Here is a 13,262-nt window from a genome sequence, read left to right as displayed (position 1 = left end):
TTCATGTGGCTGAGCCTGAGCCTAGGAGTCTCCTTGGGAGTAGGGGAGTAGCATCTTCTACTATAGCTGCCTCATCTGCAGCTTTAAAATATTGGCCTCTGGGGAGATGCCCCAGAAGGCTCACTTTCAGTATTTTCAAGCAGTTGGGTTCCCTCTAGAGGAACAACGTCAAAACCTTCAAAACTTCATTTGGAAATAACAAGAAAAATCTGATTATACCTAGCTATAAAAACTTAAAACATAGAGGTACCACTTGAACATTTCTAGTCAGAAACATCCTTTGAAGGTGTCTTGTGCTAAAGCACATATGAAATGGGCACAGCCACTGTCTTTGCCACTGTTCAAGTCCTTTCTGTGTAGTAACACAGGAACAATTACTTCCACTTTCTGAACTATAAGCAGTGAACTATAAGCATCCCTCCCAGTGTGGGACAGCTAGATTGCCTCCAGTTCTTATGAACAACCATTCTTAACATTTGTATGCCTGTAGCATTGCTCATGTTTGGCCCTCCATTCTTCTTTCCTTCATTTCCTTTCATTTGCGTGTGCCAGTCAAGCTGCCATCAGCTGTCACCCCACATTTGAGTTCTGGTCATAGGATTAAATCTGAGCTGTGAAATTACCAAATCATAGCATGTGGAATCCTCTGAGATGTCTGCTCATTTGGATACCACTTTCTTGTAGCGATTCATTTGAGATAGGCTCTCAGGACATAGCCCAGGCTGACCTCAAAGTAGAGATCCTCCTGTTGCTACTCCTAGTCAACATCACTTTCATCTGAAGTGGGATTAAAAGTACAAATTTCAAACATCTACTTAGCACTGGGTACTGCTGTCTTGAAGATGCTTTGATAATTTAGTGGGTCAACACTTTTGGAATTAACTTGATTTTGGGTGGGTACAATTTTTTTTCTGAGTTTATGGATTTTATTTCCTTTCTTTGAGAGTTTCTGGAAACCCGGTTCTTATTTTGTTCTTCATGGCCCACAAACTCATAGATTAGCACTCTACCAAAGGTGAGAATTCTAATAAGAAACCTTGCTCTATAAACTTAGGCCTTAAAGGGAAGGCTAAGGATGAGTCAGAAGTAAAGCTAAACTATTTTCACTGAGAAACCCATGGGGAAAATAGAATTCAGTTGAACAGACAGAGAGGGGACACTAAAGAAAAGAAGAGCCCTGCCCATGAGATGTTATAAGCACATGCTGGCTGTGGTTCTCTGTGAGCTTGTAACACCAACTTCATTTCACCTGGATGATCCAAAAGCCTCACGCCTGCTTGAGGTTTGGAGTTGTTCAAGATCAGACCTTAGTCAGTGTTCTATTGCTGTAAAGAGACACCATGGCCTCAGCAACTTTCATAAAGGAAAGCATTTATTTGGGGCTGCCTTATATTTTCAGAGGTTCAGTCCATTATCATCTTGGGGAGAAGCATGGTGGCATGTAAGCAGAGCTGGAGCTAGAGAGGTAGCTGAGAGTGCTATATCCAGACCAGCAGGCAGATGGAAGAGGGCAGAGATACTGGGCCTAGGTTGAGCCTTTGAACCCTCAAAGTCCACCCCAAGTATCACAGTTTCTCCAACAAGGCTACATCTCTGAAGAGTGCCATTTCCTGGTGACTAAGCACTCAAGTCCCTGAGCCTTGGGGGCCATTCCTAGTCAAACCACCACACCCAGGAATGTAAATGCCCATGGGAGGAAGGCTCAGACAGAGAAGTTCATGAATATTGCTTCTCATCAGATTAAGCACCCCAGGAATGAAGGTACCATTAACTACAATTGGCAGGGAGAGACCTAAATGATGTCAGAGATCCATCATTATCTGACTTTTCTTTTGGTCACTGGGAAACAAATAGATTTAGGTTTGTGGACATTTCCTCATGCAGGCAAGTATGGCAGTGTGGCACAGTAATTCTAGTACCCTGGAGATGGACGATCACCCATGATGGAGCCCAACCTCACTCAGCTCATACTGAGTCCTGGTCTCAAAAAACAATACAAGAGCATGAAGAGATGTACCTTTAGGCCATCAGGCACAGCTTGGTTATGTTTGCTCCTGGGCATGCCTTGAGGGGTTATTGGGGCTAGGTTAGTTGAAATGGAAAGATGAACCTTAACTGTGGGCAACACTGATCTGCAGGCCTTGACTGAATATACAGGAGAGATGGGGCTGAGCATAAGCATTCATCGTTCTCTGCTTTTTCATTGTGGATGTAATACAGACAGCTGCCTCAAGCTATTCCCACCATGACGGGCTGTGCCCTTCAACTGCTAGCAGCCAGACTACCCCCTTCTTTATTCAGTTGATTCTTGTGCTTTTGTCATAGAAACAGGAAAGGTAATCGATGTGGCAGGACATCTATAGATCAGTATGAAAAGGCGTGTTAAAAACAGGGAAAGGCTCGAGAGGAAGCTTTATAAAGAGAGAATTTCCAAACATCAGTCTATACGAACACCATGTGCACAACACCACTGTTAACAAGGAAAACACATCAGAATCTCAGGGAGGGTTAGGCATGGTGGCACATGTGTGTAATCTCAGCACTTGAGAAGATGAAGTAGGAGAATCTCTGTGAGTTTGGGGTGAGCCTGAGTTACATAGTAGCCCCCATATAGTGACAGGCTGGACTGTATCAGTTACTTTCAGGAAGTGCAGAGTGTGGCTGTAGTGGAGTTCAGAGTGGAAGCCAGAGGCCCCAGACAGCCCCAGAGTGGAGTGTGGAGGGGCTGCAGCAGCAGGGGCTGGGGCTCTGAAATGAGAACTGAAGCTGCTCAAGTCTACCACAGCTATGGGTGTTTCTTCATTGCCAGAGCCTGCCTGGAGGAGCTGAGCTTTGAGCTCCTGTTGGTCAGAGCTGAAGGGGCCAGAGCCAGGGCAGTGCCTGGACCACATCTCTTCTCATGAGGGTTGGTTCAGGGTCCACCCACTACTGTGTCCCTTATCTGGTTGGTGAAATCTGATGGCCTTAAGTTGGCTGCTGTCTTAGAGAGGCTCTTTTGGGTAATCATCTAGCATCAGGCTGTCAGGGCTGATAGCTGAAGTTTTATAAAGTCAGATATACAGCTGGCCCAGGAGATGTGCCTGATAAGGCATTATTTGTGCATTACCCACCCACCTCACTGGGGTTCCCCTCAGGATGTCCATTTTAGAGTGTGAGGTGGTTAGTAACAATTCCTAGCCCAAGGTCAGTTTGTTTACTGCATGATTATAGTGGCAACTGTCCACAAACAGGCCAAACAGGATCAAGGCTTTTGACAGGCATGCCTTTGGTCTCTTCCAAGGTCCCATGCCTGGTCAAAATCCCCTTTGTCATAACTTGTGTAGGATGGGTCATTCTTTTCTTCTTTCTTTCCTGATGTTTCTGGCTTCCCCCTCTGGAATCTCTTTTATCTTTGTTATGTTTTGGGGTCTTTACAGGGTCATGGTTGTTGTAAAACTTTTGATAATTTTAAATAATTGGGACCTAGTCATATTGCCAAATCCTTCTAACTTCTGAATTTTTTTTCTAACATTTGGGGCCAACTGCATGATAAAAGCAACATTTTCTGGCAGCTGCCTTCAATCTTAAAAGGGGCTCATGAATATTGTCAGAGCCTCCTTATCTTAGTCAGTGTTGGGGTACAGATCGCTGATTGATAAAGGACGTAAGCCATGAAAGAGGAAGAAGCAGAAATACTTCCCTCTTTCCTGGGTGCAGCTAGTTGCTTAGATCAGGTGGTCAAGGTCGTTGAGGGACAGCACAAGTTTGGAGCAAGTGACCAAGTAGTCAGAGCCCCAATATAGTGCTCTAGGAGCAGAAGGGAGCAGGAAATTTCCTCCAGGAGGATTGAGAGAACAGACAGAAGTTTGGGATTTCTCTGGGTGATGTGGACAACCCAACAAGAGGGTACAGGTCTCTTGTACCAGAGAAAACCACTAGTCAATACAGAAAACTGTTTGGGGTTCTGGGGTTTCCCAGTCACCATATTCCAGATAGCCTAAACTGTCTGTCACGGGGGTACCAGACTCTAGAATACCGCCAATCAATTTTAGAAAAGGTCCAAAGTTTTCCATTCAAGAAACAGACATCATATCTATCTTCTTTCCACAAAACTCTCTCTGGGCCTGTGGTCTCCACCCACCACTCAGGAGCCCCTCCTGCTAGCATCACCATAGCAACAGCAGCAACTTCCTTCTGCCATAGTTTCTGCCAGAAGGCGGTGCAGCATGGGTGATCCAAGACTGCCCACAAACATGCGTGGCCAGCGGCAGCTGCTGTCCCAGGAGGCCCACTCCCTTTCCATTGTAGATTTTTTTCTCTAGTCAACAGAACTGACAGAAACACGCCGAGAGAGACACATTAAAGGCAACCAGGGGTTGCCACCACACATCTCACGCACCTCAACAGACCAGGGGAGTCTGGTGACGTCTCACCTGGTCACAGACACTACTACTAGCCTCTCCTTTGTGTCCTAAACAGAAGGTGCCTTAACCTGACTTACCTCTAGAGGTGACAGGAGACTTTCAATTTTGTTCCCCTTTCGGGGTGGAGGTGTCAGAGTCCTCAGAAGCGTTAAGCAGTGATTCATCAGAGGGAATCCTGAGGCCCTGGTACATCTCAGATGTGCCCACCCCAAGAGTTCCTTAACCACCACACTCTTTCAGGCTCCAAGAGGCTCCCAGACCCCCAGTGTCTCAAGGTCTCTGGAGATCTCACTGGAGCCTCCTTAAATGCTGAGAGGCATTCACCAGAGAAGACTATGTGGATACTGGTTTAAGTCGATAAAATGTCAGCCAGCCAGCGACTACACTGGGTCTCAGTGTAGGATCTCAGTCCAGCACCAAGACTTCCTCAGGGCAAACATTTTAAGCACAGAAATCACATCCTGGGTCGACATACCTCAGTTAGCAAGAATGGTTTACGAGAAGCAGAACTACAGAAGGTCAAAAGCAAGGTTAGTATGTTTAGGGACCTTCCCAGAACTTTTATCTTTGATGGAATAGGTCTTTTTTTTTTTTTTTTTTCCTCATATTGACAGGTATTGCTGCCTGCTTACTTGCTTTTGAGGCCTGAATGATTCTTCCATCATGGTGTCAGTTGTGCCAAGGTCTGGGGGCTTGTTACACTGTTATTAAATTGATGTAGGCAAGCTACTGGTTTCATTGTTTGCCCAGATGTCTGTTCTGTACAGTACTAGCCTAATCACAAGTGTAGTTATCTATGATTCAGGGCTTTGTTGTTTCAAAACTGTTCCCTTGTGGTGGTTTGAATGAGAATGGCTGCCATAGGCTCACATGTTTGAATACTAGGTCTCCAGTTGATGGAACTGTTTGGGAAGGGTTAGGAGGTGTAACCTCATGAAGGAGGTATGTCACTCACTAGTGGCAATTTGTGAGATTTCAAAGCCCCCATCCCCCAACATACTTCTTGATCAAGATGGGAGCTCTCAGCTGTCCCAGGTTCCTGCTCTAAAATTCTGAAACTGTAAGTCCCAAATTAAGTATTTTGTTTTATAAGCTGCCTTGGTCACCTGTCTTATTATAGCAATAGAAAAGTAAGCAAGACGGCTCAAAATGGCAGCACTTGGTAACAGATGTACTGGGTTGTACAACTGTTAATTTTGTCCTGTATTTCCAATTAAGGCATCCTAAGTAGGAAGTCATCAAGATACTTTATAAGCTTAACTGAAAAAATACTTCTTGGTTTTCTTGATGGTGCTCGATTATTGTCCTTAGTTTTGGCATTTCAGAAATAGAAGTAACAATAAAAATCAAGTCTTTTGATTTGCAGATTCTTTGCCAGGACATGGTAAACTCTAGATACCATCATGGTGATGCCTTTAAAGACTAGACTGATTTTTTAATCCTCAGTTGTCTCAAAGACTGGAAGGTTCCCCTTGTTAATAACAATGAGACCTGCTGATCCTTTAACTAAGTTGGGCCATTGTGAAAGGCAGGGAGAGGAAGCCCAACCTCTTAGCTGTGAATTTAGCGTTGTTCTACCTGGCGGCCATTCTGGGAAGAGAAAGCCATCCACTCAAGGCAGCCAGAGAAAGTGGTTAGCCTCATCTGAAGATAAGAATCAGTTGATTCTCTTTGGGGAGGAGACGATGGAGGGGGCTACAACCAGGTTGTAAAGTGAATAGATTATAAAAAAAAAGAATTAGTAGATCTAAAATTTGTGTTTCTGCTAATTTCCAGGTAAAGAAGCTACTGTTGTTTGTCCAGGCCACACTTTAAGAACTGTTGGTCTAGTGTGCCTGGCTGTTAAGTGTGGGGACTCTTCAGGTTTGATGTTTATGGAATTTCTACTTTCCTGAAGTTCTAGGAATACCTGGCAAGTAGGCTTGAGACTAAAAAAAAAAATACAGTTAACATGGTGCTTAGTGTTTGCTGATTGTCAACTTGACGGCACCTGGAATCACGTAGGAGACATACCTCTGGCACACCTATGAAAGATTATTAGCTTATTAGCTCTATTACATAAGGCATTGCTAAATTAGGTTAGCCTCTGCGCATGCCTGTGAGGGACTAATTTGATTTGGCTAATTAAATTGGGAAGACCATTATGGGTGACTGGGATACTGGACTGGATATGAGGGAGGAAGTGACTATACACCACCCCTGCTCCTTGACTGTACTCACAGTGCAAGCAACTCGGGCTGTCTAGACCTTCCATGATGGAGTACTTTGCAACTATAAAACAAAGTAAACTTCTCTCCCTTAAATGTTGCTTTTGTAAGCATATTTAACCACAGCAACAGAAAAGTAACAAAGAAAATTAGCTTTTTCTTAACCTGGCTAGGCGGTGTATGTTAAAACTCACAGTCACATAGTGACTTTCAGCCATTAAAACGTCATGACTTGAATCCTGCTGTGCCTAACATTAGTTTTAGTTCACATTTGAAGGAGAGGTCCTTTGAATCATTTTTATTTTTTGAGGGTAGTCTTGGAGCAGGGCTTCTCTGGGCCTGCATATACAGTTTCTGTGTCCCTTTTCAAGTACAAAAGTCATAAATACCCCTTCCTCTGATTTGGTGGGTTGCACAACAGGGAAATCCAAGGCCAGGCTGTTTTTTAAATTTATTACTTCCTTTACTGGTCCAGTACAAAGGCTGTAGGACTGCACCAGGCTTGGCACACCATTCTCATGCTCTGTGGTGCTCCTGCCTGCTCCCTTCACAGGCCAGTGTGAGCCTCTGGCTGGATCCATCAGACTGCCCTCATTTTATAAGCCTCCAGTTCCGGCAGGCCTCCAGAACCCAGCTCCTACAGGTGACCACCACACTCTATGGTGTGAAAAGAGCCTTCTTTCCACTTCTTCTCCAGCAGGTTGGGTTGTGAGTCTCACACTTCAATAGAGTGAATCTGCTAAGCTTGCGGCCCTTCCTGCCTGCATGCCTCTGACCGTTCTGATCCTTCGGACCCCAAGCTCATCCTTGCTGCCTTTTCCTCTCATTCTCTCAGTTCAATTCTAGACATCCTTTCAAAAATACTTCCATGTAAAGAAACACTTATCTCAAATCTTGGAAAACACAAAGAATGGTGGGAAAATGTCCATGGACAAGAACAACTGTGATTCGTGCTTCCTTGGATTTATTTTTGCAAGATATGTTCTTCATGTACATTTATTTATTTATTATTTTTATTTTAATTACAGGTCTTCATGTACATTTTTATTGGCCACACCTTAAAGTAGTTTGTGTCCTGCTTTTATCACTTAGTGTTACAGAAAAACTTAAGAGTTTTCTTAGAGTTTATGTTATTAAAGAAATCTTTTTAAATAGCTGTGGGCTTTGTGGATATACTATATATAAATAAAGGTATATTTAAGTTTTGTTTGTTTAGTCCTTATCTTTGTTAGTTTCACTTTTTTGCTATTTAAAGTACGGATTTTTTTTAAAGGTTTTTAAAATTTTTTTAAAATGTAATTTTGGCATTATTTCTAGTTCTTCTTTTGGGTCAAAATTCCAGATTGGAAATACTAGTATCCTAGATCTTTTTAGGCTCTTGTTGTGTACTTAGTAAGTCTGCTACAAAGAAAGGGTTTAGAAATTTACAAGCTTACCAGAAGATTGTGAATATTTACATTTCAATAACCTCTCTGAATTTCATAAGTCATAGTGTTTTGCTTGGCACTCCATCATTTAATTCACCTTTTGTATTTCTTTTGATTTGGCTAAATATGTTTCTATGTTTCTTAACTATGTATGTTCCTTCTTCAGTGGCCTGATTTTTAATGCCCCTTTCCATTTTCAGTTGGCATGTTTACCCATTTTCAGTGTTTTAAGGAAACTTCTACTTCCCGCGAGGTTCCTTAGACAAGTCTGTATGCCACTCTGCTGGGGTCATGTACAATTCTTACAGTGTCTTGTCTCCCTCCAGTGGACAGCGAGCAACTAGCAACTAGCGCCTAACCGATTGTCTGTGTCAATGATTTAATCGGATAATGATAAACCAGAGAGGGCCCCTGCACAGTAGACTGTAACTAGACAAGCATTTCATCAGAGCGCTTTGTCAGCATTTCATGTAAAAACAAACAGGGGCACTAAGCTCTGGATAGGCCTAGGCAATTTTGTTTACTGTGATATAAGTCCTACTTAGGAAACTTCACACTTACATGGCTAGAGATTGAAATACTGCTGGCAATTATTTGTTCATTAAAAAGCCACTGATGTTTGTCTTTTATCTCAAAAAAAGCAATTTCCTCCACAAAATATTATAAAATTAAATTTATTGATTCATCTGGAGCCTTATTGAATTATCTGTACAATTACCATAGCATACGTTATAAAAGTAGGCCACAATAAAGATGCACTTCCTCAGACCAAAATGAAAAACAGTGCATCGTTCAAATTAAACGGAAACAAAAGCTAAACCAAAACCAACTGCCTTTTTTTTTTTCATCGTGTCATACTCTTTTATATTTTTGGTTGTGAGCCTAGCCTTTAACAGCTAAGCCATCTCTTCAGCCCCATACTCTCAATTTATACTCCCTATAGTCTTGATTTGGCTTTTTTACAGTTTGGCTATACAAATACATAAATTAATACCATCTCTGAGAGCTCAGAAAAACCGAAGGTGAGAAAACGGGTTTTCTACTGTGGTGGAGAGCAGAGAGCTCCTCTTGTGTTTGGAAGGGACTGCCAGCTGGAGGCCTCAGGACCATCTCAGAGTCTGAGTGACCAGTTCAGGGACCGGACAACTCTCTCAGTCCCCCATCTCTTTACTTACAAATGCTGAAAGCTCTTGCTGTGAGCTTCAGCTAGGACCACAGGTCCTGCAGCAGGGGTGCCCCTCCCCCACTTTCTTTTTGGCCATAGTGTTGCTGATCCATGTGAACTCTACCTTCTGTAATTAAAGCACTCCACTAGGTCTTTCTGACTCACCTTTGCTCTGGTTCTGCAAGCACTGCTCACGGGGGAGGGAGGGGGGCGGGCTTGGTAACATCTCATTGTTTCTACAAAGAGCAGATTGTAGCAGAAATTGGCAGGTGTGAAGGTCACTGCCATCACCCTCCACAGAGGCTGAGTCCTGGGTGGGCCTCTTACTGTGAGTTCACACAGCTAAAATTGGTAAATAATACAGCTCTCTGGTAAGTCACAGACCCGTGCTTTCCCGAGAAACCTAAGTCCTTTCCCACAAAGAATCCATCAGTGTGATAAACGAAGGTTTCATGAACTGAAAATTTTAGGCTCAACATCCATTCCCACTGACATGCCTGCCTCCATCACAAGAGAGCAGACTTCAAAAGATAAGTTTCCCCTTTTCTTCTTTGAGTTGTTGGTGGCATCTTGCCTCATTTAGACTACATGAAGTTGCACATCTTCACCTGAGGGAGTGAGCACCTTGAAATTGTCTCCACAAATGCCTGACCTGATCTGGTTTCCCAACTCACTCCTCTAAATAGTGTCTATAATTCAGATTATTCTTAGGCCATTTGAAAAACAAACAAAAAAGGCAGCAATTATGATACAAAATAAATTAGGTTTTACTGGAAAAAAATAGTGTGAGCCATTGCTAAGCTTGTTCAAGAATATCCACCACATAATTATAAACAAACAGTGATGTTGCTACGATATTTAAATAAAAACCCATAGGTTTTAAGACTGATCTAAAAATTTAGGGCCACCAGGTACAAATGTTGGGACAATTAGTGTCATTGCTATAACATTGTTAACATTGTTTACAACATACAAATTTTAGTTGCTGTTAATAGCACAAACTTTTTAAATGGATCAAAATGGCTTACGGATATAGAGAAACAACACATTGTTAAATCACATACCTTTGAAAATAGATGTTTTAATTATGGGAGAGAGTTCAAATATATTTTTCTTATTATTAATTGTGTGTGTGTGTGTGTGTGTGTGTGTGTGTGTGCGCACATGAGTGTAGGTGCCCATGAAGGCCAGAGGTTTCAGATCTCCTAAAACCAGAGTTGCAGATGGCTGTGAGCCCCCTAATGTGGGTGCTGGGAATCAAACTTCTCTGGAAGAGAAGTTCATGCTCTTAACCCATCTCTCCAGCTCCCCACAGGAGATAATCTTTAAGGATTTAAATCATAAGGTTTTTCCAATCATGGTTCTTTGTCTGACTATGTGGAATCTTTTCAGCTTACCAGAGCATGCAAAGCCCTCATAAAGTGGATTCTCTGTTAGTTTGGCAGGAATGGCTGTGCCAGTTTCTGTAGATCAGAGGTCTTATGAAAATCTTGTGGAATAACATCCGGAATACTGAAGTCCTGAAAATGATGAAAATCCAGGGGTCTACGATTGAAATCACAGACAGAAAACGCAGGGCTTGGAGGTCTTCTGAGTCTCCTTCAGCTGTGCTGACAAGTTGAAAGGCTCCATAGTAAGCACGATACTGTTGGGGAGGGGAAAAATAGTTACACAGATAAAGAGATAGAAGGCTGATGGAAAGAAGGAATCTCATTATTCTGTTCATCTTAGCCTGGAATCACCCCATGGCTGAGGCATGTGGGTGAGGACCCTGAACAGTGGGAAAACTGAGGTACATCCTTGACTGTTCTTCATTCCAGGGTGTTGCCAGATGACAATGGGCCAGACTCCCACACACAGATATTTTAGCTGGTGCCCTTACACACGTACTTACTTCAGTCCTGCCTATGTCTGTCTACTCTTATTAGTTTACTTAGAAGTAGCTACCACGCATATAGACACACCAGTGAGATGGGGCTTTGAATAGAAGTGAAAATACAGGAAATATGACCAGTAAAAGCCATGAGGTAACCAGACGAAAGGACTGGCTAGCTCATGTAAGTTGTTCCTTTGGTTAAGATAGATTCTATATAAGATGGGGTTAAGGGGTACCCAAAGATAGACGCATACTTACCTGTGTCCAGCCGCCTTCAATGCCTTGATCTTATCTTGGGTCCTTGTTTCCTCAGAGCTTTTGAAGTGTCTCAAATGAGTCTCCCTGCCATTCAGGTCACATTGCTGCCTAGATCAGCACAATCCCAGACTACCATTCTGAGGATTGATACCTTCTCTTTTGACATTACACTTTCCATGCCTACTGAGATTCTAAATCTACAATGAAACAAATAGGCCCTAATGGAACAGAAACTACAGGAACCCAATATTAGTAGGGGGAACTGTGGTTACGAGCACTCAAGGCCATCCACGATCATCTCTCAGAAAAGATGCAGGTTCCTAGAATCAATGTCCAAGCTTTTGACTCCCTTCTCTACAGCATTTCAGCGGTCTTGGCTATTTCAGTCCAGTGCTTGTGAAAGCTGCCTTACATTAGACTCATTTGGACCCCTTCTCTCTTTGTTCTTGCTTCATTTGACCAATAGCAACAATAATGGTTAGTGACCCCCTAGAACCTTCAGTTCCATGGCATTGGTCTAAGTCTTTTAGGTTTTTCATTTTCTCCTCACAAAAGTCTTGTGAATAAAGACAGTCATTATTTCCATTTTTACAAACCTGGAAATGATTAAATAGCCGAACAATACTGTTCTTCAAATCAATTTCAAATAATTACCCTCTTAGGAGCCTCTTAGAGATGGTGGCTAAAGGTCTCAGCGTCCATGTTAGAATCCTCTCTTCAGAAATGTGACTTTCAGGGAAGATGTGCTTTTCCTGTTTTTACAGAGAAGGCCATTGTGCCTGCTTTCCAAGATTCTCGTGAAGTTGGAATGAGATAGTATGAAGACAGCTTCAAGAACAGGTTCTGGTATGTTATAACATTTGATAATTAGATGTATATTACTTTCTTAACTAGGGGGTGCCCCTTTAATCTGCTAAACTCTCCTTTAGCCTTAATCCTTACTACTCCCTTACAGTTTGTGCAGGCTCATATGATATTTTTCCTCATTTTGTATCTTCCTGGGTTACAGTGAGTTAGATGAGGTAGGTACTAATATAGACTGAATGGATACGACTCAGACCACAACCTCAAGTTGATTTTAGAGGCAAATATTTCGCAGGTGTATTATGTATTTGTTAGTTTCCTCCTCAGAGAGGAGTATGATAAAATGTAATTCCAACCATGCAAGAATGTTTGATAAAGGAATGATACTTGTATAATTAAAACACACCCTTTTATCCATATATATATATGGATAAAAGGGTGCTATATATGGATATATATATATAGTGTGTGTGTGTGTGTGTGTGTGTGTGTGTGTGTGTGTGTGTGTGTGTGTGTGTTTAGGTTTAGGGGCACCATAGAACACATGTGAGAGTCGGAGGTTAACTTATGGAAGTTGGTTCTCTCTTTCCATCATGCGTGTGCTGGGAATAGAACGCAGATCATCAGGCTTGGCAGCCAGCACTTTACCTGCCAGGCCTTCTTGCCAGACCCATTACTTATCCATTACTATCCATTATTTATCCATGTCTACTCTATTAGGCTATTTTTTCTTTTATTTATTTATTTTTCTGCAATGCTGGGGTTTGAAGCTAGGATACAAATGATTCCTAGGCAAGTTCTCTGCCATTGAGATAAGGTTCTGTCTAGTGTATTTATCTGTGTTTTCAAGCCACTGAAGTTTTCATTAGAAGTAAATTAAGCTGCAACAGGAAATTTTCAGTTGGCTCACTTACATGAAGAGCAATATGGAGCCTGGGAGGTGGCTCGGTGGCTAGAATATTTACTGCTCTTTCAGAGGATCTGTGTTCAGTTCCAGCACCCATGTGGGATGGCTCACAACTGCCAGTAATTCCAGCTTCAAGAGTTCCAACGACTCTTCTGGCTTCTGCAGGCAACACACACACACACACACACACACACACACACACACACACACACACA

General features: G+C 42.4%; 1 protein-coding gene across 1 annotated transcript in view; it reads right to left on the bottom strand.

Moving 5' to 3' along the window:
• Positions 1–10,490: 10,490 nt before the first annotated feature.
• Ptgdr (prostaglandin D2 receptor) overlaps positions 10,491–13,262 on the bottom strand; it is a 7,536-nt gene continuing 4,764 nt past the window's right edge. The window contains exon 2 of the mRNA XM_055612447.1: positions 10,491–10,847. Within this exon, the coding sequence (XP_055468422.1) occupies positions 10,617–10,847 (231 nt within the window). The 3' untranslated portion in view covers positions 10,491–10,616. The remainder of the gene's footprint in view (positions 10,848–13,262) is intronic.

The sequence above is a fragment of the Psammomys obesus genome, unplaced genomic scaffold (genome assembly GCF_907164565.1).
Source record: "Psammomys obesus unplaced genomic scaffold, mPsaObe1.curated_primary_1811, whole genome shotgun sequence".
Classification (NCBI taxonomy): domain Eukaryota; kingdom Metazoa; phylum Chordata; class Mammalia; order Rodentia; family Muridae; genus Psammomys; species Psammomys obesus.
Note: the sequence above shows the minus strand (reverse complement) of the source record. Positions and strands in the feature narration are given on the sequence as shown.